The sequence below is a fragment of the Leptonychotes weddellii genome, chromosome 12 (assembly GCF_054177405.1).
Source record: "Leptonychotes weddellii isolate Sample4059 chromosome 12, ASM5417740v2, whole genome shotgun sequence".
Lineage (NCBI taxonomy): Eukaryota > Metazoa > Chordata > Mammalia > Carnivora > Phocidae > Leptonychotes > Leptonychotes weddellii.
In genome coordinates, this window is record NC_138380.1 from 41,099,377 (window position 1) to 41,121,816 (window position 22,440).

General features: G+C 56.3%; 1 protein-coding gene across 2 annotated transcripts in view; it reads right to left on the reverse strand.

Moving 5' to 3' along the window:
• MINDY4 (MINDY lysine 48 deubiquitinase 4) overlaps nucleotides 1–22,440 on the reverse strand; it is a 102,199-nt gene that overhangs the window by 17,311 nt on the left and 62,448 nt on the right. Inside the window, exons 10-14 of one of the 2 annotated variants that reach the window (XR_014139225.1) lie at nucleotides 21,756–21,857; nucleotides 20,034–20,164; nucleotides 18,953–19,018; nucleotides 13,951–14,018; nucleotides 1,655–1,718 (exon numbers count right to left, since the gene is read on the reverse strand). Coding sequence is in view for 1 of the 2 variants with exons in the window: in XM_081800320.1 (XP_081656446.1) it covers nucleotides 1,655–1,718; nucleotides 13,951–14,018; nucleotides 18,953–19,018; nucleotides 20,101–20,164; nucleotides 21,756–21,857 (364 nt within the window). In the remaining variant the exon portion in view is untranslated. The remainder of the gene's footprint in view (nucleotides 1–1,654; nucleotides 1,719–13,950; nucleotides 14,019–18,952; nucleotides 19,019–20,033; nucleotides 20,165–21,755; nucleotides 21,858–22,440) is intronic. The other variant, XM_081800320.1, reaches the window with a different exon arrangement.

Genomic DNA, 22,440 nt, shown 5'->3' on the forward strand with positions numbered 1-22,440 from the left:
GAGGGAGAGTGGAGGCCTGCAGAGGCAGACAGGCCGAGGTGAGGAAGCCCCAGTCTGGGGTCTAGATCTGTCCCCGCCCTCCTCGGCCCGGCGGCATCACGCATCCAGGGGCCGTGTGACTTGTGCTGCACAGTCGACAGGCCGACAAGCCTGCTGACCCCAGAACCTGGAGATCAGTGACCCTCTGGCCGTCTCCTTCAGCCAGTGCCTCCTGCATTGAGGTGGCAGGAAGGGAGGGCCCTTCCTTCAGCAGGGCATCTAGGGGTCCAACTCCTTGTGAGGAGTGGGGACCCTGGGGCTCCCAGACTGGAGAGGATTTCCCCAAGCCCCACAGCTAGTTCATGACAGAGCTGGATTTCCACCCACATTTTCTAGCATCCTGCCTGGTGTCCTTCCCTCTCCTCTCACCTGTTACCCGCATGGCACCACCTGGCTACCCAAGATCCCAGGGGAACCCCGGCCGCTAAGTGCCTGCAGTACCACCGAGGAAGGCTCCGAGTAAGCCCAGCCTTAGCGCTTGGGCAGGCAGCACCCTCTGCCTGACCCACCCCATCGAGGCTGGCGCGCATGGCAGGCCAGCAGGCAGCGATGGCCCCACGGTACGTGGGAATGGCCAGGAGAGGCCTTTCCCAGCATAAACTTTGGAGGGGAGAGTTCACAGAAGTGTTTTCCCCTGAATTATAAAAGCCAGGCCCCGGTGAATAAATCCCTCCGTCAACACCAAGACCCCTGCCCTGGTCATAGTAAAAGAGGCTCCCTCTGATGGCCACAGAGGGAGCCCCACTGGAGGGAGATAGCAAAGGGGCCCCATTGTGTCTTTGCAGAGGAAATGAGAAAGAATCTGGAGGAAATGTCTGCTCTGAGATACTGCACCTCAGGGGCAGCGGCTGCTAAGAAAGGCGAGGCCTTTTTCAGATGGGTTCGAGTTTTCCCATCTGGTTTTCAAAGGGGAGAAAAAGGCTCCTGTTCCCCATCTGTCTCAAACCCTCCTCAGCACAGGAAGCCCTCTTGAAATGGGGGAGAAAGGAGAAATAGGCTGCTCCCTGCACCAAGACTCAAAATCACACAGTGGCAAAGCTCAGTGGTCATGTAGCCCCTTGCTACTCAAAGTGTGGTCCGTGGACCAGCAACATCACCTTCTCCGGGAAGCCTGTGAGCAATTCAGAACTTCAGGCCCCAGGCCAGACCCACCGGATCTGAGCCTGCTCTTCAACAGGACTCCCGGGGGATTCATGGGCACATCAAAGTTTAAGAAGCACTGGTCTAGTCCAAACTCCTCCTTCTACAAACGAGGGAACTGAGGCTTGGGGAGGGGAAGATCAGCCCAGCTTGGGGAGGGTCAACTGCCAAGATGGTGCCTGTGCCGTGGCCCTCACCACCCCAGCTGGCCCAGAGCCCCCAGTCCGTCCCCGGGGCTCAGACTGGGGGCTCTGGGCTGTGCGGCCCCTGGCTCTGTCCTTGCAGTGCCAAGCACACAGATCGGGCACGGCAAGCTCTCCAGAAGCGGAAACTGAACTGAGTGGCCTTTCTAGGTCTCCATGACAGAGGTTGGCACATGAAAGCTGCTGGGAGAGGGCTGGCAGGGGCAAGGAAAGAAGGGGGGGGGAAGGGAAAAAAGCACTCTGCTGCCCGGCACCCCACGGCACCCCCTGACCTGGGTGCAGTATCCATGCGCTCCAATCAGGTGGCTGGTGGGGACATCGAAGTCCTGGCGGACACTAGAAGACACAGAAGGAGTAGAATTAGCATGTCTCTGCCTGACTCAGGCCTCCCGGGCAAACCTCTCGGGGTGACCAGGGGCTCCTCTCAGGCTCCAGGCTGAGGCCCAGAATTCTGGATGCGGGGGCAACCCAGGGCTCCGCAGCTAACACTCACTCTGCTCTGGGCAGTGGCCTCCCCTCTGGCTTCACCTGGGCCACTACCGACACGCAGAAGGATGGCGGAAGCGTGATACAGCGGAGAGGCCCCTTCATTTGCAATCCAGCACCCCGAATCCTCACTCCGACTGCCGCTTACCAACATGGGCACGGGGACATCCCCTTCCGTCTCCGGGCCTCAGCCTGTGAGTCTGTTCAATGGGCACAGACCATGTACCAGGCCCTGTACACGCATGGTTCCCCAAATGCCAAGAGAAAACCACTGCTCAGAGCAGCCCGACTTGCCCAGGGCATGGGGCTTCTGGGCTATGGAGCCGGTGGGGGACTCTGCGGCCCGTCTTGGAGACCTGTGCTCTCCCGACCCCAGGTCACAGCAGCTCTACCCTCAGAAGGGGGTCCCCTAAAAGGCATGAGGTGAAAAGCCCCTTGGCCGAAACACATCCCTCAAACCAGAAGAAACCGATTTCTTAGGGCTGTACAGAGCTGGGGACCAGGAGTCACTGTCAGGGTGGCTCTGTCATAGGGGAGATCAGCACCAGGAGGCAACCCCAGCCCCCCATGAATCTCAACACTCTCCGACCATCTAAGAAAGCCCACCACCAGGACACAATTCCTTTTCCCTTCCCCCACGCAAATGCTTCGGGAGACCAAGTGTTCTTGTCGACATGAACGGTGGACGAGTGAACAGGAAAGGAGCCGGCATCCCTGGAACGCAGCCCCGCACCCGGCGAGGTAAGGATTACTATATTTTATAGACATGAAAAGACTCATAAGGGCATCGCTGGGGGTGATGGGAGGCTGTGGCACATGCCCTGGGGCATGGGGCCCGGCCTGCCTCCTCCGGCCCTACCCCAGAGAGGCCACAGACAGACAGCCCAGAAGAAAGGGCTCAGCAATCACAATGTTTGTTTTCCCTTTTAGTGGATGAGACGAGAAACCTGGTCTCAATTTTAGGATTTAAATCTAAGATCTGCCAGAAGTCCACAAACCTAAAAATCCCTGGTCCCCGTATCCTTCCCAAACGAGTTTAGACACTCAAGCTCCGTGACCGATGCCGGAGAAATGCTTTCTTGTGGTTTTTAATAACCGTGGCCAAATGGGGACGGTCTGTGGTCCACACGGGAAGATGGGCCACGTTGGCACTGCAGGGGCCCGGCGGAGAAGCACGGAGGCCTGGGGGTCCTGGGAAGGCCCCAGGAGGCTCACCCACCAGAGACAGCCCAGCAAGCCTGGGAAGGACCCGGCTGGGGCGCCAAATGGCCGAAGGCAGCACTCGACTGATGCTAGCTCAGGCAGAAGAATTGATGGAAACGCTCTCTGCTGCATAAACGGGCATCTTCTGAAGAGAAGAAAATAACCTCAAAGGAGCCCTGGGTGGACTGATAAGCATCGCTGGTCCCGAGCCAGCCCAAAGCTTTCAGAAGCGGTCTGATCTTCATAATCTCACAGCCTCGTGCTCACCCAGCGGGTTTGAGAGCCTGCGTCAGCTGACAGCAGAGGGACAAGCAGAAAGGACAATGGGAGGAAATGGTAATTGCATCCTTAGGTGCAAACACGATGGGAAATTCAGGAGTGAGCGCGGAGCTTGAAAGGGAGGAACGTCTGCGTTTCACATTAGGGCATTCGCGAGACACCAGGGAGCAGCTTACACGGCTTAAGAGATTTACAACTTTGGCAAATCTAGATGTCCAGACCTCCCTTTAGGGGAATTCCCTGGAGAGCGGAGTGTGAGGAGTCCTTGAGCAAAGGAAAAAGGGTAGGGCTGTCACTAGGTTGGAGTTCCAGCCCCAGCCTGCCGTGTGGCAGTTAACCTCTCCTCTCCGGGCCTCAGTCTCCCCTTTTGTGACATGAGGGCCTTGCACAAGATGCATGGTGTTATGGGCTGACCTGTGTCCCTCCAAATTCATATGTTGAAGCCCTGACCCCAGTACCTCAGAACGTGGCTGTGTTCGGAGACAGGGCCTTTCAAGGAGTGATTTAAGTTCCCCGAGCCCATTCGGTGGGCCCGAATCCAATCTGACTGGGTCCCTGCAGGAAGAGGATGCGGGGGATGCGAGCTCGCAGAGGAAAGACCATGTGAGGACACAGAAGCAGGCTGCCACCCACAGGCCCAGGAGGGAAACCAACCCTGCTGACACCTTGATCTTGGACTTCCAGCCCCCAGAACTGGGAGTTTCTGCTGGTTAAGCCAGCCAGGCTGTGGTGCTTTGTGACGGCAACCCTAGCAAACACAGACCAAGCGACCTCCAACGTCTGTTTAGGCTCAGAGCTCTTTCTTCAAATGTCATCTTCTAGGCAAAAGCCAAATAGATAAGACATAAAAGCAGAACTGCTCTGGCCAAAGGTGTCCCATCTTTCTCCCTCTTCCAGCCCCTGTAGCCCCTCTGGGGAACCCCCAGGTCTCCAAGGTCATGCAGCGTCCTGGGAGCAGGGGCTGAATCTGAGGAGGGGTTGCTTGGGCTCTGAGGTTCCCACACTTGCTGGGCTTCTAAGCCAAAAGCTGCGAGGAGCCCTTCCGTGGGACCAACACCATTCAGTCCAACGGGCAGGCTGTCCCTTCCCCAGTCCACCTGGGGACCGGACAATGCTGGGCCCTAAAAAAATTCTGCACAGCCTGGGGCCAGCGACCAAGCTAGGTGACAGAAGCCAGGAGGAGCCTCGTCCTGATGAAACCTGCACCCTGAGGCTATTGTGCACTGGGGACCCCCTTTGGGGAGCAGGAGCTTGCCTGGATTTGGGATTCCGGGAAGCACAGGGTGGGAGGAGCCTGCATAGACTTGCCCAGGGCAAGGAAACTTATGAGGAGTGGCTTGGCCCTGGCTGCCTTGCCACCGACCTCCTCAGCATTCTGGGAGCCAAGGGCCAGAACCTGGACCCACAGTCAGAGTGACAGCTCACCGCAGAAGTATCCAGAGGAAGAAGGACAGAGAGCTCTGCCCAGGATGCCAGCAAGGCCTGCTTCTCCCGGCTGTGCCCCCATCGAGAGTTCCCAGAGACCCCGCACTGTACCAAGAAATGGAACGAAGAGGACGCGGGGGCTGGCAGAGACCTCAGGGCTCAGCAGTTTGCAGGTGGGAAAACGGATGCATAGCGAAAGAACACAAGTGGCCTGGGGCTAGGGACAGGTGCCAGGCCAGACTGAGCACCTGAAGCTGGGATAGAGCGCCTTTGCCTCCCTCCAGTCGCTCCTTGTCACGTGTCTCCAAGGGGCAGACGTTCCGCCACTGAGCAGCTTACAGGGCTTGAGCCCTGATTCTGCAGAACCTCGAAGCTCACTTTCAAATCCACCATCCTCTCTAAAACCTTGTGAGACCAGAAGAGCAAGAACTGCCATCTCCATTTCACCAAGGTTCTACTGAGGCCCAGAAAGGAGAAGGGACGTGTGGTCTTGTGATCATACGGTCAGCAGGCCAGGACTGTGTCCCTGGCGCCAACATCACACAGTGTCCACTGCGGCCTGAAACATGTGATGCTCAGCCTGGCTGGCCAGCCCCACACAGGCCCTGGAGCCTTGAGGCCCCACGCCGGGTCCCACCCTCCCTGGCCAGGGCACAGCTTGTCCCTTCACCCTAAAGCCTCCCCAACGTGCATCCAGACATGTGAATCTGAGCATCTGGTATGGAAGTTTCTGGATAAGAAGAAAGTAGGTCTAAGTGGCCCCGAGACATGGTTCCAGTCTACCGTCAAAGCCACTCACCTAAAATCAACGTCCGCGAGGTGGGGTCAGTGGCTAGCTCGGCCTCAGACTGGCTGAGTAACCTCAGGCAAGTCCCTGCCTCTCTCTCAGCCTGTGTCTTCACTCAGAAAACCAGAGGACTGGAGCCAGGGGTCTCTGGGGACCTTCTGGGATGTGAACAAGTGTGCCTGGGTCAGGACTCTGATGTTTAAAACATCATGCCTAAAATAGTTTGTAATTAACCCAGGAGGATCGGGCCAGCCACCTCCCCTCCACCTGACCCCAAGGCACCAGGCCCCAGGAGCACCACCACACCCAGCTCTGGCCAGGCCTCCCTGCTGCCCCCTCCCTTGGGAATTCTACTGACTTTTGAGGACCAAGCAATAGTGAGAAGAGCAGCTGTGGAACAACAAGGAGAACCTGGGCTCCAAAGGCAGGCGCCCCTGGATTTGAATCCAGTCACTGCCACTTACTGGCTGCTCCCCTCTCTGAGGCTGCCTCCCCCCTGCAGTAGGGGTGGGACGATGCCTCCCTCTACTATAGATTGCTGGGAGAGCAAGGTGAGCTATATTAAGCATCTGGCATTTGGTAAATGTCACTTCCTTTTTCCTACGATAACAACAATAATAACAACTAAAAACACAATGACCAAGAGGTCATGAATCCCGCAACCTCAACGGCTCATGTCGCGGCCAAGAACCCAGAATAAATGGAGGCCTGCGAGCAGTCAAAATGTAACTATGAATATCTAAAAAGGACTTGGGTAGAGCGGATATGGACTGTTTTCCCAGGAAGGCCTGCAGGGAGTGGGCGATGAGTCAGGACACCTGCATGGCAGGCCCCCGCTGCCACCTGCCCTGTGTGACCTTCCGCAAATTGCTTTCCATCTCTGAGCCTTCCAGGTGTCATCCCTTGATGGGGATAACAATGTGCACCTCAAAGAGCTGTTGCCATAAGGGCCCCGGCCTTTACAGGGCCTCACAAATAGCACAGAGCTCCATAGGTTGGAGGGGCTGGCTGTGAATCTCCAGGCAGGGGCCGGGACAGGAAGGGGCGAGGTGGGGAGGACCCCAGGAGGGAGGGCAAGGTTCACGGATGGAGAGAAAGGAGCTGGCCTGGAGGAAGGAAGGGAACACAGAAGTGCCCAAGCCCTTCCCAAGCTGCCTTCTGCCTCACCACCCGCTAGACCTCTCCCCACGTGCCGACACCTTCCTTCCCAACCAGACCTTGTGCAACTATTCCCTGCAAACCCCCACCCCGCTGGCTTTTGCCTGCTTTATTCTTGCGGCCTGCCAAAACCCTTCCTACATATCCCTCAGAGCCCTGCTAAATGTCACCCCTGCTAAATGTCGCCTCTTCTGTGAAGACACCTCCCTCGCCCCGGGACAGATGTGCCCCATCTCTCCTCAGCTGGCCCCTTCCTCAGAGCAACTGCCCATGCTTTTCCTGTGCCTGCCTTGTCCCTCCGGGCAGCAAGGACTTTGACGGCCAGGGGTATGTCATGTCCATCTGGCCCCCTGGCACCCAGAATCGGGCTCTAGCTCTGCAGGTGCACAGCACACGGGCCCTAAATTACGTGAGCCTGGCCCACACCCAACCCAGGAGAAGCTACAAGGAAGGCCCGGATGGAACGGCCTCCGGAAGCTGAATCCCCGGAGGGGTGTGGAGGCAGGCAGAAGGAAGCTTCCCACCCAAGCAAACGAGGTTGGCCTGGAACAGAAGATTCTTCCAAAAAGTTAATTGCCTCTCCCTCTTCCCAAGGCCCATCCTCTTTCTCTGGACGCCCAAGCCCTTCGAGGAACATGGGTAAGTGGTGTGGGAATGCTAGATGCACCGAGAGTCAGGAGACTCCTAGCTCTGCCACTAACCCCAGTGTGGGTTGGGCTGAGTTGCCCCCCTCTGCCACGGGAGGGTCCGTGTTCACGGGCAGACCTACTGCCCTCAGCCACACCCCGCTGACACTCACCAGCCCTGACTTGCCACCTCAGCAGCCTGGGGCTGGGCTTGCTTTGCCCCAAGCGATGCCAGCTGACATGAAATGGAGAAGGAAGCTGGTAGACAAGCACCTGGTTTGGTACAGGCCTACTTAAGGGTCTTGTTTCCCACTTCTCCTCCTAAGTTGGCAGACACAGCAGGGCAGTGCCTGTCACTCCTCCCCCAGCCCAGGAAGGGGATGAGGACACGGGGTCTTAGACTGGAGGCCAGGACACACAGGGATGGCGTCAACTTGCCAGTAACCTGCCCTAATTTCTTAGAGCCTTGGTCCCCACATCTGTAAAATGGGATAATGGCCCCAGGCCTGGCCCGGGTGGTTCTGTGTGTGTCGCATTATTCTGGGCTGGAGGAGTCCAGGCAGGTGCAGCAGGAGGGTGGGGGAGAAAGCTGAGGGGTATCCATCTACCCCCTCCCGTCCCAACAGCACATCTGGGACCACCAAGAACCTGGGATTCTCAACAAGAACAGCCCCCTGCTCAAATCCTTATGCCATAAACCACTGGCACAGCCCACTACTGAGGTGGTCTGCCTCAGTGAGCTCTGCTGGATCTGGAAGCGTTGTCGTTGCTTTTCTTTGTTTCTGAGGGGAGCCTGTGGGGGCCTCAGTTAAGGCCCAGATCTGACCCACCCCCAATCTCACATCTGCTCTCCTGTTCCTTGATAAATCCCAAGCTCCCAGTTCCTGACTAGATAGCCCACCCCTTTCCCAGTCAGTGTGGTACCCCCTCTGTAGGTTCTGCCTGCTTTCTGGGCCTTCTGTGTTCACACGCCCCATGATGGGTGCAGCCCAGGCCTGGCCACCATGAGGTGTCAGGAATGGGGTCATGGCTGCCAGCAGGCTGAGGGGCACTGGAGAAAGGGCTTCCTCAGGGCCCCTGGGTGGCTCAGTGGGTTAAGTGTCTGCCTCTGGCTCACGTCGTGATCCCGGGGTCCTGGGATGGAGCCCCATGTCGGGCTCCTTGCTCAGCGGGGAGCCGGCTTCTCCCTCTCCCTTTGCTCCTCCCCCCACTCGTGCCTCTGTCTCTTTCTGAAATAAAGAAAAGAAACCTTAAAAAATAAAAAGGGGGCTTCCTCTCCGCCAGGCTCACCGGAGCCCACCATGCAGCAGGGCCCTCCTGAGAACACAGCTGAGACAGAGGAAAGAAGCGTGACGGGTCAGAAGGAGGGACACCATGTTCCAAAGACGCTGTCTGGTTCCTGGATCCAGCCACTCCTAAAGCCCTGGGCTTTTGATATGAATCAATTAATAGTGCTATTTTCTGCTTACGCTGGCTAAGAATCAAGTTTCTGTCACTTGCCTTTGTATCACCAACACTCATGGTTGGCTTTCTTTCAGGGCTATTTCCACAAAGAAATAAACCATGCTGTTGTTTTTCCTCTCCTGGAGAAAGTTACAGAGAGCCACAAAGCCACCATGGTGGGAGTGCTGCCCCTCACGCTCAGGGCCTGGCTTGCACTGTTCAAAAATTACTTCAGCAGATGGCAAACTACTGCCTGTTTTGGACTTTCAAGATTGCCTTTGGCCGGCCCACATTGCCACTGCAATGAGTGCCACGGGTGTGAGGCATGAAAAGGGTCTCTTCATAGGCTGTTCCCCTCACCAGCCAGTTCTCAGTCACCCAGTGGGCATCTCCGGAGCCCTCCCTCGTGCCAGGCCCTGGCTCACCGCTGGCTCCCTGGGGGCCGGGGCACCCTTGCGCTGCACTGTGCAGGTCTGGCTCTGAGCTGGCCCTCGACCCCAGGGCCCCAAGCGTCTTTGGGACTTGTGAGAGCATGCTGGGGAAAGTTCTAGGCCATGTGGTTTGGAAAGCGGTGGGGCTAGGTAAGCATGAAAGCCTGTATGAGATTTACTGTAGGCAACTCAAGATCTTAGGAAGGAAAATAGGTGGCTGGAAATCAAGTGGAAAAAAATAAAACCTTCCCAAGGCTTTGCAGTCAGCCCCGGTAAACAAAACTCAAAAGGCCAGCTTTGCTACTGTTCTTCTGGCCTCTGAGGGTGAAGTGGCCAGGCTGTGCCGGGCTGCGTTCGCGTCTGCCCTTGGCTCCCTCACCCTGGCTCCCCCCAGAGCTGGGAACAGCCGATGGACAAGAGGCACTGACTTGGGCACAAGGCCTGCCCCTGGGCCTCAGGCAGGCGTCTGAGAGCCCTCACTTGGAGGGAGGGATGGCCATGCCCTCAGACACACATACACTCACACAACCAAGTCACCTTCACATAATCTCCAACATCCCCACCAACAGCCACATAATCTCACACCCAGCCCTGCCACTTCACGGATCCCTCACCCACGCACACACCAACACGAGTGCACACGGACATGCTATACTTGTGAAGAGCCGGGGGACTCCCAGCCCCCTACTCAGCTTCTCCCTGGCCACTGCACAGCACATGATCTGAGAAACGGCTCTCTCCGGGCCACCAGGACATGTTTTCAACTGCCCAAAGTAGTAACAGATCACCCTGACACGGCATCAAAGGGTTTGGTGAGGCTGAATCTGAACTCCAGAGCAGGAAGGCCCTCGGGGATCGTCTGGTCCTACAGATGGTAAGCTGTGTATGCAGAGCTGGGGCTTCTCCAAACAGGGGTCTCCTGGGGCCAGGCTGGGAGATGGGGAGGGGCATGCAGGGGTCTCTGCCTCCCCCCTCCCCCGACTCTAATCCTGCTGCATCTGCTTTTTATAGTTTGTTTGGAAAAAGGTCAGATTTCAGGTTCGCTACAGGAAGAGTTTAAGAAGCACTGGTTTGCCTCCCCCCTGTTAGAGGTAAAGGGCAGAAGGTGCAGGCTGGGTCAGCTATAAGCATGTTGGCAGCAGAGCAGAGATGGGGACCCAGGCATCCTGAAGCTACAGCTCAGCCAATGAGTGGGATGCTTTCGTGTGAATTGTCACCCACTGGGCTGCCCTAGACGAGCCTATCAGCTCAGCCTGACAAATGGAGCCTGTGCTGGATGGCATCTGCCCCATGTGCCCTTTGCAAGCTGCCGGCCCCTGCTGCAGGCCAGGGTGAAGTGGGTTTTCACCATCCCAGGACTGTCGTCACTGCCAAGGAAATCACAGCAAGTCTGCGGCCAGGTCTGGCATCTGTCCTGAGAACGGAGACCAGAGGCTCTGGGAAGCATCTCTGGAGTGTGCGAAGGGCACGGAGGAGGCGTGGGCCATTCTGGGAGCTCCCCTTCTAAGGCCAGAGAACAGCTCCTTCAGAGGAGCCCTGGAAATGCCAGGAAGGCTAAGGTGTTATTGTAAATAATGTCAGCGTGAGTCTCTCACAGGATCCAGGCACCATTTCGACAGGCCACTCTCCTGCTCACCATTGGTCTGTCTCTCCCCTCACGCCGCCACCCCTTCCAGGGAGTCCCCCCAGACCACAGGCAGGAGTGACCGGCTCCACTCCATGTCACCAGCAGGCCTGTGCCCAAAGCCTGCCCCATTCCCCACCCGAAGCCCTCAGTCTGTCTAGAAGTGGTTTTGAACTTGAACAAATAAGACAGAGGTAAGGGTCTTTCTCAAGCACAGCTTTGGGTGGCGTACTCCCAGGGCAGGCTCCCACCTCCCCTTCTCTTGCCCCCCGAGCAACAGCACAGAGCATCCAGGGAGCCCCCCGGGCCACTGAGGACGTGCCTGCCGGGGTGAGCACCACCACCTGTGGACCCATCTCCACTTGCAGGACATCCCCGTGGTCATGTCTCCACCACCAGGCACCAAGCCAAGACTGACGGCAAGACACGACAGGATGGGACACAAGACGCCTCTGAGCACAGCTGTGACAGGGTCAGACGAGCAGTGGCCATCACCTAAGGCTTGCTACCTACCAGGAGCCGAGCCAAGCACTCGACCTATAAATCTTCATTTGATCTTGTAAAGCAGGAATTATCATCCCCCTTTCCCAGAGTGAGAAACTCAGACTCAAAAGAGTAGAGACTCAGGCCTGAAACCAAGCGGCAAACCCAAAGAGCCTGGTCTGGGGCCCTGCTGTCTGGGCTGAGCTGTGTGAGCCTGGGGCCAGGCTTGTTTCTTCATCTGAAAGACGGGGAGGCTGATAGGAATCACAGTGCCACCTAACAGGGCTGTAAGGGGATGAAGCAAGTTTCCGGTGTAAAATGTTGCAGCATAGGATCGGGTACACAGGAAGGTTACTAGGTGTTGCTTACTCTCGTTCCTACTGCTGATAAGAGGGTCCTCTATGTTGCCTTCTTAGAAGGAAAGGGGAGGCCCAGGAGTAAGACAAGCCCAACCAGTGTTCTGCTGGGTCCAGTGCTAAAGCATCCTGGAAGGCAGGGGACAGGCCGGCCAAAGTTGCCCCTGGGGGCTCCGACACCATCAGCCTCCGGGACCCAGGAATGTCCTCAGGAGCCCTAAGTGGGAGGGAGATCATCTTTATACAATTTCACTCCTCTGTCTTGAGAACAAGGGGAAGGAGGTGACTCCAGCCAGATCTTGTGGGTCTGTGTGCCTGTGTCTGCGTGTGTGTCTGTCTGTCTGTCTGTACATCTGTGTGTGTGTGTGTGTCTGTCTTCGTGTGCATGTGTGTGTCTGCGTGTCTGTGTGTATCTCTGTGTCTCTGTGTGTGTGGATGCATATGCCTGGGTCTATGTCAGTGTGTGCGGGTATGTGTATCTGCATATCTGTGTACGTAGTACCTGCGTATCTGTGTGTCTGTCTGTGTCTGTGAATCTGTGTGTATGTGTGTCTGCATGTCTGCGTGTGTGTGGTGAGGGGAGGACTGTGGCCTATTAGCATGAGGCTGTGCAGGTCCAGCAGGGCAGCCTTCCCCCCTACCTCCAGATGCCCCGCAGGTGCCACAGCCTGGGCAGGGACTGACCCCTGCCTGGCTTGGTTGGATGGGGCAGGGAAGGGGCAGAAGCAGCCCAAGTCCTCCAGCTCGGGACAACGAGAAGAGTAGCCTGGACATGGGGCTCTGAAGGCCCCTGCAGATGGAGAGGGCCACCAGAGCTGCTCCCTACAGGGGTGCACATGTAAACAGCTCCCAGGCCGGTGAGCAGGTCCTGCAGGAGCTGCCCCGGTGACCACCAGAGCAGAGACACTCTGATCAGAGTCCTAGACCTCCAGAGCCAGTGGTCCTCTGTACAGATGGGGAAACTGAGGCCCAAGAGATCACACAGCCAGATGTCACCAAGCCTGGCCCTTCTGACAGCCTAGCTTCCCCTCCGTGAGCTCCAGGGTCTCACCCACACACCCAGACACCCTCACCCAACCTGGGCAGCCAGGGATTAGCAAACCCAGGCCTGGGGAGAAGGCGGTGCGGCTTATGGTCTCCATGCACGTGAGCTCCGGCCAGGAATGAATCATATCAATCCTTCTAATCATGGCAGGATTAGAAGAAAAATGCCATTAGAAGATCTATGCATGCACCACATTTAATAAGGTCAGCAGCAGCAAGCAGCAAGCAGGCTGGCGGCACGAGGCCACAGAGCCCCCGCGCCCTCCTCCCACCCAAGCCAGAGCCCGCAGGGAATGGGACAGGCCCTGGCCAGGCCCAGCCACGGGGAGCAAGTGTCTCCTTCTGCCAGGGCCTCCCCAGCCTGGGCACCACATAGCTATTCTTTCTGCCTCCCCACTCCTCAGGGCCCACCTGCTTGGGGTTGTTCCCAAATCAGCCCCTGCCAGCAAGCATCCCCTAAAGTGAAAATTCATTCCCCAGGTCCCCCATGCCCTCTGGAGTCTGCTCTCTACTTGGAAAAGGAAGCAGTAATCAATTGTACTTTACGAAACTGTTAACGTACTGTTAATCTGCTACCCTCCCTGGTGACATAATGCCCAGGTGACAAATATGGATAAGAGGCCTAGAAAGCTCGTGGAGGGAGGATGAGCGTGATGGAGAAAGTGCGGCTCTCAGGCAGCTCGGGAGGCTGCATTTGATAAGGCTGCATGGAATTGAAGTCCTCTTGCTTCCAAGGCCCCTGGGCACCCGCCCACCAGTGTCCTCAGGGCTGGCCCTGGACACAAACCTTGCAGCTTTCCAACTGCCCTGGCCTACAGTGAAGCCCCCCCTTCCTGAGCTTGTGGGGGCCCTCAGTCATCTCCCAGGCCTCTGCCTCAACTGCCCATCCCCACACATGTCCCAAGGGCGTCCACACGTGTGCTTAAGTATGCACACACTGCCGTTCCACCAGGGCCCCAGGGGGACCGTAAGCTCTGTGGGCAAGGGTGTCTCTCCAGTCAGCCCCAGCGTACATGGGGAGATTGACAAGGTAGCTCTGAACACACACGTAACTGCTCTCCCCCCACCACTGACCATCCCCCACTCCACTACTTCCTTCACCCTCTCAACCACGCTCACTACACGCCCACTATGCACCAAGCGGGGCCCTGGGCTCGGGTCGGGGGCAGCAGTGAACCAGACAGACAAGCCCAGCCCAGGAGTTGAGGGAGGAAGAGACTCACAGCTCTGTGGACCTGGACAGGATGGCAGACAGCGTGAGCAGGATGCATCCGTAGGGACCCGCTTCGAACTGGGAAGAAGAGAAAGCAATGAGCACCCACCAGGTCTGCACTCCCTTTCCTCTCACCTCCTTGGGGAGTGGTGGGGGTCGGGGCACACCCAGGGAGTAGCCTGACCCTGAGCCAGCTGCCGCCAGCCCGGTCCCAGAGGTTGCCAGGGGGCTCCACGACAGGGCCCCTAAGTGCTGGGAAGCACACCAGCCTGGGTGACAACAAGAGCGGACACACTGCCCACTAAGGAGCACACCCATGACGTCCGAGTCCTGGAAGCTTCCATACAGCAGCAGGGCAGCCTCCCTCACCGTGCAGGCGTCTTATGTGCCTCATCACACTGAAAACTGCCACCGGCCTGTGTGACAGTACTGTTAATCCTGCCCTCTGCCACAGAAGGAAATGGGCCCAGATGCCAAGCACCTGGCCCAAGGTCACACCGCTGTGATTCCGAATCGGATTCCGAATCCCTTACTCCAAAGACCTGCACTGTCTTAAGAGCAGCAGAGAGCAGGTGGGGGACAGAGTCAGGGTCGGCGGGGAGAGTGAGGTGAACCGTGCAAGTGCAAGGACAGATCCCGTCTTTCAAAAATTGTTGGTATTTTGTTCATTGTGGATTTTTTTTTATTAATTTTGATATTTTAAAAATATTATTTTTGCTGATTACTGAGGATTTTGGTACCTCCTTGAATTCTGCCCCCAAGATGGGCACCTTATTCATCTCCCCCTAGTCCCAACTCTGGGTTAGAGCCCACCGCCCGAAGCCCGGCTGCCTGGGTTTCAATCCTGGCTGTGCCACTCCTAAGCTAAGTGAGCACAGCGACCTTCCCTAACTTTGCTGTCCCCGTCTTCTCATCTGTAAAACAAGGCTGATGATAGTAGGACCGACCCTCATCAGGCTGTTGTGGAGAGTCAGTGAGATCACCCCTGTGAAGCCCGTAGAACACGGCCTGTGAGTATTCTATTCACGGGATGGGCTGGGTCACTCGGGCTCCCTAGACAGACGCCAGCCCCCAGCTGCGGTTCCACGTGAAGGCCTTACTTATCCCACTTTGGGGATGACACCTGTCCCCATCTGTGAGCTGTGATGGCAGATGCTGCCAGACTAGAGTCAGTGTTCCTTAAGTGTGGTCAGTTTCTTTGTGCACTTGAAACCAGACCTAAAGAAGCTTGTTTTCCTGAAACCATAAGAATGATATAATTTATCATATTTCCATTTTGCCTGGGTTGCCAGGAAGCTCCGAGCCAAATATGGTCCTCAACTGTGGTAATTATTTCGGCTCAAGCTTCTGATAAAATTATCTTTTCTTTCCTTCAAAACATAGTCTCTAGTTTCATACAGTAATTCGATTAGTCATTAAAAAAATTTTTCTGTGTGAACTTTCGTGCCAAGAGGATGCTCCCTACTGAGGCTATGCTTGTGAACAAGGTGGACATGGATCTGCCTTCATGGGAAGTAACTCAGGGAAGAAAGAAGAAGCACCTAGAAAAGAGTGGGGGAGGGGCTCTGCTCTGACAAGAAAGGCAAGGTGTTCTGGAAACACGCAGAGAGGGCCTTCAAGCAGACTCAGGGTTCAGGGAAGGAAGGAATGTAAAGGAAGGCTTTCTGGAGGAAGTGATATCTAAATCCAAAGGACAAGAAAGAATCAGAAGAGAAGGAAACGCTGTTCCAGGCAAGATGAAAAGCACGTGCAAAGGCCCAGAGGCAAGAGAGGGCAGGTTTACTATGGTTAGAGCACAGAAGAGCCCTGAAGACATCATTTTTATATAATTAATTTCTTATTTTTATAAAGTTATCAATAACAGAATCTTTTGGGGGGATTGGAAGTGAAATAAATGAATCAACAACTATCTTAAATCAACCTCATCATAATTCTCTGATCTCAGGCCAGTCACTCGCTTCTGTTGCCCTCAGTTTCCCCATTTGCAAAACGAGGATGATAATCCCATCCTTGCATCTTTCCTTGGGTTCTGGTGCACAGTCTGTGAGACCAAGTCTGTGGAAGTGCTCTGGTCACTGCAAAGAGTCCTACTGATATCCTTGCACAGGGGGACATGGGCCTGGGAGGACCAGTATCCTTGCCACAGCTCTCCTGCGGACTTTCGTGTTGCCTTGGGGAGTGACAGAGCTCTCCATCTGAAAGGCTCTCCTTCTGAAAAGCCACCCAACCGCTGCCATGGACTCGCACGTTGTCTTGGGGGAGCCATGACACTTTCTTGGTCCGTTCCCCTCCGCCCCCACAAAGCAGGGGACACGGGAGCCCGCTGCACGTCCTGCATCTGTGTAAACATGGAGGACTACTGGTACTACACAGGCCAGCGTAGTCCACGGTCCTCGGGACTCCCTCAAGGACAGCTGCCCAGGAGCCGTGCGCGAGCCCCTCCATGTGGGCTGCTTAGTGCGACGACAGAACGGGGAGAAAGGACGCTGCCTGGGGCTGCTGGCCCCTGCCGAACACGACTGAATGGCACCAATATTCCATTTTGTTTTACAAAAAACACTCAGTAAAATTATCTCATCAAACTCAAGCTGCCAAGACATGGGAGGCCACGGGGCAAGGTGCCTGCATTGTAAGGAGAGCTCCCCAGACAGGCAGTTGGGGCCGGAAACCGCCGTGAGGGTCCAGAAAAAATGTCTGGTATGGCTTGGGAAGAAGGGGCCATTCTCCAGCACTGCTCAGGCCCTGGAGAGACTGAAGCCCACCCTGGAACCCCAATCGGAGGCCAGGGCGGGGGCCTCGCCGGCTCGCAGGGGGCGGCCAGACATCCCGCCCGGAGGGTGAGCAGTAATGAAAACACAGCAAGGAGGCTATTTATTTGGGGCAGAGTGCTCATTTCCAGGCCTGGCACAAGGAACCCCTCTTAGGCCCAGGCCATGAAAAATGAATTTGGTGAGGGTAGTGCTGAGGCAGCTCAACGGCTTCCAGCAAAAACATAATTAAACGGTGGGGGAAACACCACCTTCCCGGGTGAGGAGGGCCAAAGACTGACCACAGGCACAGAGGGACTAGAGCCAAGTGAGGAGGGGGAGTCGCTCTGGGTCCAGAGGTACGACAGGAAGAAGGCGGCCCCTCCCCTGGCACCGCCCCAAACTCTGAATGGTTTCCATAGTCGCTGTCTTGCTTGGGCTTCACCAAAACCCTAGGGTAGGGATTGAGGGAAAAGGGAGACCCATTTCACAGATGAGGATGTAGAAAGCCTGGGTGCAGAAGCATCACCCCAGCCGGAGCCATCCGTGGGTGGGGACAGTCCCTTGGAGCCTGCAAGCAATTGCCCCAGGACTCTCCTTTGTCCCCTAGAAGCCTCCCAGGGCATTTCCCTCTCCTGGGTGTTAACACAGGTGCCCGGGGGCCTGCCCCCCCCCAATCCAAACACACACACCGAGGTGATAAGGCTCTGCTCCGCTCTTGGATGCATTGCTGCATTCTCACAACGCTCTGAGTGCAGTTAAGAGTAGGATCCTTTCTGCTTATTTAGATGGCGCATGCTGCTTAATTTAGAAGACATTCTTTTCCATGCATTTAAGTTTCTTCTTTAAAAACCTCTGTTGGACAATAAAGAGCTGAAAGTATCTGCTGACTGCTCCATCTTCTGTTTTCTAGGCGAGGCAACTGAGGCCCAGTGATGTTCCTGAGGCCACATGTGGCCGAGGATTAAGCCAGAGGAGGGCCCCAGGCCCCTTCTGCTCTGGGCCAGCCGGTGAGCAGGCTGCATCAGCACACAGCCCACTGGGTTACCCCTTAAAGAACCAGAGGGAGCCAGGGACAGGGAGCAAGGGAGGGCTGGCTGAGGCCAGGACCCCTCCCACGTCAGAGCCCCTCCCTCGCACCTCCCAGAAAGGCCAGACGGAACAGTCAGTGCAGAAAGGCAGCATCCTAAGCTGAGAACATGGGCCAGGCTCCCTGGGCTGAATCATCCCTAGGCAACAGCTCTGGGGCAGAAAATGTGGGGTGAATCAGTGCCTTACTGACTGCACCCCTGCCTCCCAAGGGTCTCCGAGCAGGCCCCATTTTCCTACCCAAGAAGCATCTGTGAGGTCAGGGCTGGCACTCTTCCTAGGCTACGCCCAGACCCTCAGTGCCTTCGGGGAACAAGAGGAGAGTATTCTGACAGCAGGAGTGTCCAGCCTGGTCCCATATCTGACAAGTTCTCCCACCCTCCGGGCTCACCAGCAAATCCTCAGTCGCCTTCTCCAGAGCCTCAAAGAGCTGGTCCCACAGCTCAGAAGGCTGAAGGAAAGGCACAGAGGAGGTATTTGCTTGCACACTGGGACAGAAGGGCTTGGCGCTCTTTCTTTCCTTCCATCCTGACACACAGACATCAGAAAATGAGACCCTGCGGTTGGGGATCTCAGAGGTCATCTGTTGGCCTTGGCTTGTGCTGCACCCTGCCCCTGTAAGGCGTCCCCCTCATTTCCACATGTCCAGCTAACCAATCTCAAGGGGGCCTTAAATGATCACGCTAATGGTGATCATAACGTCAACAACAAAAGCTAAAGTCAATGACAACATCAAGCCCAGCGCGCCAGTTCTAAGTACTCTTGTTATCAGCCCCATTTTACAGATGAGGCAACTGAGGCATAGGAGGGCTAAAGAAGTTGCCCAAGGTTACAGAGCTACTATGTAAGGGGTGAAACCTAGATTCAAACCCAGGCTGAAGGCTCCAGAGATCATATCCTTTACCATGGAGCCTTCACTCCCTCCTCCACAAAGCCAGCCAGGCTACAGCCCTTCTCTGAATCCCCATGGCACTCTGAGCTGTTCAGGCCCTGGACATGTGCCACCCCATCTCACAGCAAGGAGTGGGTACACAGATCCCCTCCAGCAGACAGGGTGCTGGAGGACCCAGCCAGCCAGCCAGAACACCAAGCAAGGTCCTGTATCCAGCAGGGTCCCCACCAAAGAAAGCAGATGGCTTAACAACACACAACCCCCATATAAACCATTGTCCATACCTGATGGATGCTTCCTTGAAGAAAAGTCACCAGCTCCTCGTAGCAGGTCAAACTGTGCAGTGTGAGCTGAGGAGACACGAACCCACAGCGTGAGCTGCCCGAGCCCCACAGATGCTTCCATGTCCCACCCTGGCTCCGGTAGCTACAAGACCCCACTCGAGAATGTCCCTGCAGTCACAGTAGCGACCTCGGGAGCCGGGACAGTGAGGCACCCCCATGCCTGCGTGTGACTTAAAAGGCAGACAGGGCCCAGCTGGGGTCTCCGGGGTCAAGTCCGCCCTGCCATCTGCACCAGGCCTACAGAGCCCAGGCATGAAGACACCAGGGAGCTCAAGTGAAGGAGCCAGCATCACACGTGGCTGCACCCCTACGGGCCAGTCACAGGTATCTGAGAAGCACCTGGGGGCGCACGGGGGGCCGGGGTGGGCATCCCATCCAACTGGCCACTGCCGGGCCAGCTCTGAGCCCAACTCACTGTCCTGAGTTCAGTGGGAAGCCATGGGTCTCAGTCTCCTTTGCTTTCTCGGGCAGCTCAGGAAAAAAACCACTTGTAGAGAGAACACCCGACCAGGGGAGAGCCCTAATTAGGATCCCAGGGCCACATGGGCCCAAACTTAGGTCAAAGGAAACAAAGGAGGTCAAATAAAAGTCCTCTGTGAAGAGGAGGCGCGTTTGTGGGAAATGTCACTGTGTCTGTATCCTCACGTCTTCCATTTCTTTCCCTTACTTGGTCAAACTAGGTCTGGCTTCATGGCTGGTGTTCTGTTCCCCACTCTCTAACTTCCCCCCTCCATCTCCATGCCATCCCCCTGCCCTCTCACAACCCCGGCGAGGGTGCTGAGGAGACAGAGAGGGACAGAGACGGCTGCGGTTTGGCCAGAAGGCATCATGCACGGGCCGCTCTTCTCTGTACAGCCTCCACGTGACCGGGCACCCATCAGCCCTTCGGCCACAAGGGCAGTTCTGGCGAGAGCCCACCCCCTAGCCCCCCACCCCGGCCCCCACCCCAATCCCAGGTGGAGGATCTGCTAGCCTGGGCTGCAGGGAGGGCTGGCCCATCCCCAGCTGAGGGAGGATTTACTTATATGAAAGGAGACAGTCCCCAAACAAAGCCAAAGGTTGCGTGATAATTTTCCAGAAAGCCGTACTGTTTCTAAGACTCCATCTGCTTTGTATTTCCCTGTTGGACTGAACTGCTGTGTTCCTGAAGCCCTAAAAAGGAAAGGGAGATGCATGAGTCCTGTGCGTGGACAGAAGACATGCCCTTGAGCCAGGGTGAAACCACATGTGCCATTAACTGAGAACAAATCAAAAGGTGGCTCCGGAGGAAAGAATGGGACCAAGGGTTTCTCGTTTCCCCTCCACTTTGAACTCACCCACTGGGCTGGGCCCAGAGGACGCCACGAGTGGGGGTGGGAAAAGGAATGGAGAAAAGACGGCAGAAGGAGAGCTCGGGGTAACCAAACCCAAGTCCTGGCACTAGCGAGTCTGCCTCTCACCCACAACTGACAGATTTCCAGACAAAGGAATGCTGACTTGCCCTTAGCTTTCAGGGCCGTGAGGAATTCCAGCCTCTGGCCTGAGGCTCCCCACCCCAGCCCCATCACCATCTGTTTACAGCCACACCAGGCATGTGCAGCCCGGTGAGGCGGGCACTAGAAGCAGGGTTTGGGTGTGGGGCCCACAGTGCCATTAGCCTGCTGCGTAGGCTGGGAACGGCTGTTGCCTCTCTCTGGCCTTCTGTCTGCTTATCTGTAAAACAGGGAGAAACTGAATTTTTGCCCCATCTGCTTTCAGGGCTGCCATGCAGATGCTAAGGGCCAGGGTTAATGTGGAATAACGTATTCACTGGAACACGAGGACCGAGGACAAGCACTCCATAGGAACAATAATATCTAACACTGACATGGTACTTAGTATGTGCCAGACATTGTCCTAAGCACTTCACGTTTATTATTATTTACCATTTATTTATGTGGATAAATGATTTAAATGGATAGCTAATATTATCATTTATTATAGATAATTTATTTATATTGACTCATTTAATTCTCAAGTCACTCTACCAGATGATCCTTGCTATCATCTGCATTTTCCAGATGAGTAAACAGATGAAGCACAGAGAGGTTGAGTCAGCTGCCCAAGGTCACACAGCCAATAAACAACAGCATTGGGAGTTAGCCTCTGGAGCCCCTTCTCTCAAGCAGTATGCTCTATTGACCCACCAGGTCAGAGCCCAGGAATGAAGACACTGGGGAGCTCTGGAGTGTAGTCTTTGGCCCCCAAAGGCACCCCTTTTACTAAAGCTTAGCCACAGGCCTGGGATGAAGTGATGCTTCCACTCTGAAGGGCCTGACTGAAGAGCCGGCAAACCATCCATGTGGCCTGCAGTAGCGATAGAGGGGGCAGGGAAAGTCTCTTCCTCCATGGAACGGGGGTCCAAGTGACAAAGTGAAAGGGAGCATGCTTCGGGGACTAGGAGAGACATACGAAGCAGAGGGTGACTGGTTCCTGAGAGGTCTGAGATTTTCTCAGATGGGATGCATCCCCCAAGGCTCCCCAGGGAGGAAGGCCAGGCAGAGAGGAGACTGGAGCTCCGTGGAGGCCCCTCTGGGCCTCTCCCTGTGGAGGGCTGCCCCCCTGGGCTCGTGCTGCCATGGGGCACAGGGCTAGCGTCCGGGAGGACACACAGACAAGCTGAGTGGGAAGACGATTCCGAGGACGGGAAAGCGCACAGCCAGCTTGCCTGCAGCTGGGCCAACGCGTGAGTGGAGCCCCGTGTACAGCCCTGGGAAGCACTCACAGTGTGACCACGGCTCTCTCATGGCCCCCGGCCCGCCACACGATGTCTGCGATGGCCAGAGCAAGGCAGTGGGTCCTGCGGGCATTGGAAGGCTGCAGCTGCCTGAGGAGGAAAAAGAGAGTGTGTTTATGCCCATGGCGACACAAGCCAGGGACGGGGCAGCCCTGTGGCAGATGGCCTATTCTTTCCTCTGCCACACAGAGAGGGCTCTGCAGCCCAGGGACTCCGTCCAGCAGGGCCTCCTCCGACGAGGGCCAAGGGAAGAGCCCTGACGGAGAGGCCCTGGGTGGGGCTGGAGGAGGAGAAGGTCAAGGAAACAGCCCAGGGGGAGCAGAGGGGACCCTGGAGGCTTGGCAGGGCCATGAGTTCTGACGGAGCCCAGGAGGCTGTGCTGAATGTGCTCAGGAGCTCCTGCCATCCGGAGGAAAGTGAGCCATCCCAGGCAAATGTCTGGTACTGCCCTGACCCAGCCTTGGCCACTCCCAGCATTCGGGCCACTGGAGACAGCAGCTGTGCAAGCAGGTGCCCTTCATTCCCACCAGCCACAGGAAATGAGATCATGGGTGCAGAGAGGAAAGTGGCCTGCCTTGCTGGTTACTTAGATATAGATTGTAGGATGGGGAAGAGGAAGGATTCATGGTAATCTCTGGGCGTTTAGTGGGTGCACAGTGGGGCTGCCAACTGA